We start from the raw sequence: 919 nt of genomic DNA on the forward strand, positions 1-919 counted from the left end.
GATAATATCCGTTATAATCAAACGCAAGAGGAGCGGGCAGAAGCAAATGAATTGATACGTGCTCATAATACACAGGCCCGCGCTGCACAAACGCCGCCTCAAATTCGACAACATATTAATATAAGACGAAGTTCAGATGTAGCCTTGAATCGCGCTGCTTTTGTCCATCAAGAAACTGATGAACAATGTAATACAATCAACGATCATCAAGGGCAATTTCAAAGGAGAGGAAGTCCTTATCCCACGAATTCCGATCATTCCAACAGATATTCAATTTCAGTTTAAGCGGATTCAGTTTCCCGTTCAATTGGCTTTTGCGATGACAATCAGTAAATCGCAAGGCCAATCGTTGGAAGTCTGTGGGATCAATTTGGAATTTCCATGTTTTTCGGACGGGCAGCTGTACGTTGCCAGTTCGCGTGTTGGAAAACCGTCTTCGTTGTTTATTTTTGCACCAGAAAACAAAACTAAAAACATTGTTCATCAAAATGCACTCAACTGATTTCTGTAACAATTCATTTACATGGAATTCTTGAATTTTATTATCACTCTAGAGTTTATTTGAAGGCGTTAAGTTCACCTGGTCCACTTAATTTAAAAATAACTTTTAGGCAAAACAACGTTAAATATATTTCCATTAAAAATATCTCCATATATCTCACCATAGGTGGAATTAAATAAAAACGATAAACTTGGTATAACTTTGATACTTTAGAGTTAAATCATACACTAACGTACATACAGCACGGGGTCCGCAATATACCACAGGTAGATTGCCTATCTGATAATGTACTGCATCGAATCAGAATTTTTATTCCGGGCAACGGAAAAGTTAAGATAAATTTTGAAACCACACACAGAATATTAAATAACGAGTTGAACAAAGCTTGAGTTACATAGAATTGGTACACTTAATGGG

General features: G+C 36.9%; 1 protein-coding gene across 1 annotated transcript in view; it reads right to left on the bottom strand.

Annotated features, from left to right (window-relative positions):
* Nucleotides 1-9: 9 nt before the first annotated feature.
* LOC100572515 (peptide transporter family 1-like) overlaps nt 10-919 on the bottom strand; it is a 9,310-nt gene continuing 8,400 nt past the window's right edge. Inside the window, exon 6 of the mRNA XM_016803724.2 lies at nt 10-505. Coding sequence (XP_016659213.1) covers nt 484-505 — 22 coding nt within the window. The 3' untranslated portion in view covers nt 10-483. The remainder of the gene's footprint in view (nt 506-919) is intronic.

This window comes from Acyrthosiphon pisum, chromosome A2, assembly GCF_005508785.2.
Source record: "Acyrthosiphon pisum isolate AL4f chromosome A2, pea_aphid_22Mar2018_4r6ur, whole genome shotgun sequence".
NCBI classification, from domain to species: Eukaryota; Metazoa; Arthropoda; class Insecta; order Hemiptera; family Aphididae; genus Acyrthosiphon; species Acyrthosiphon pisum.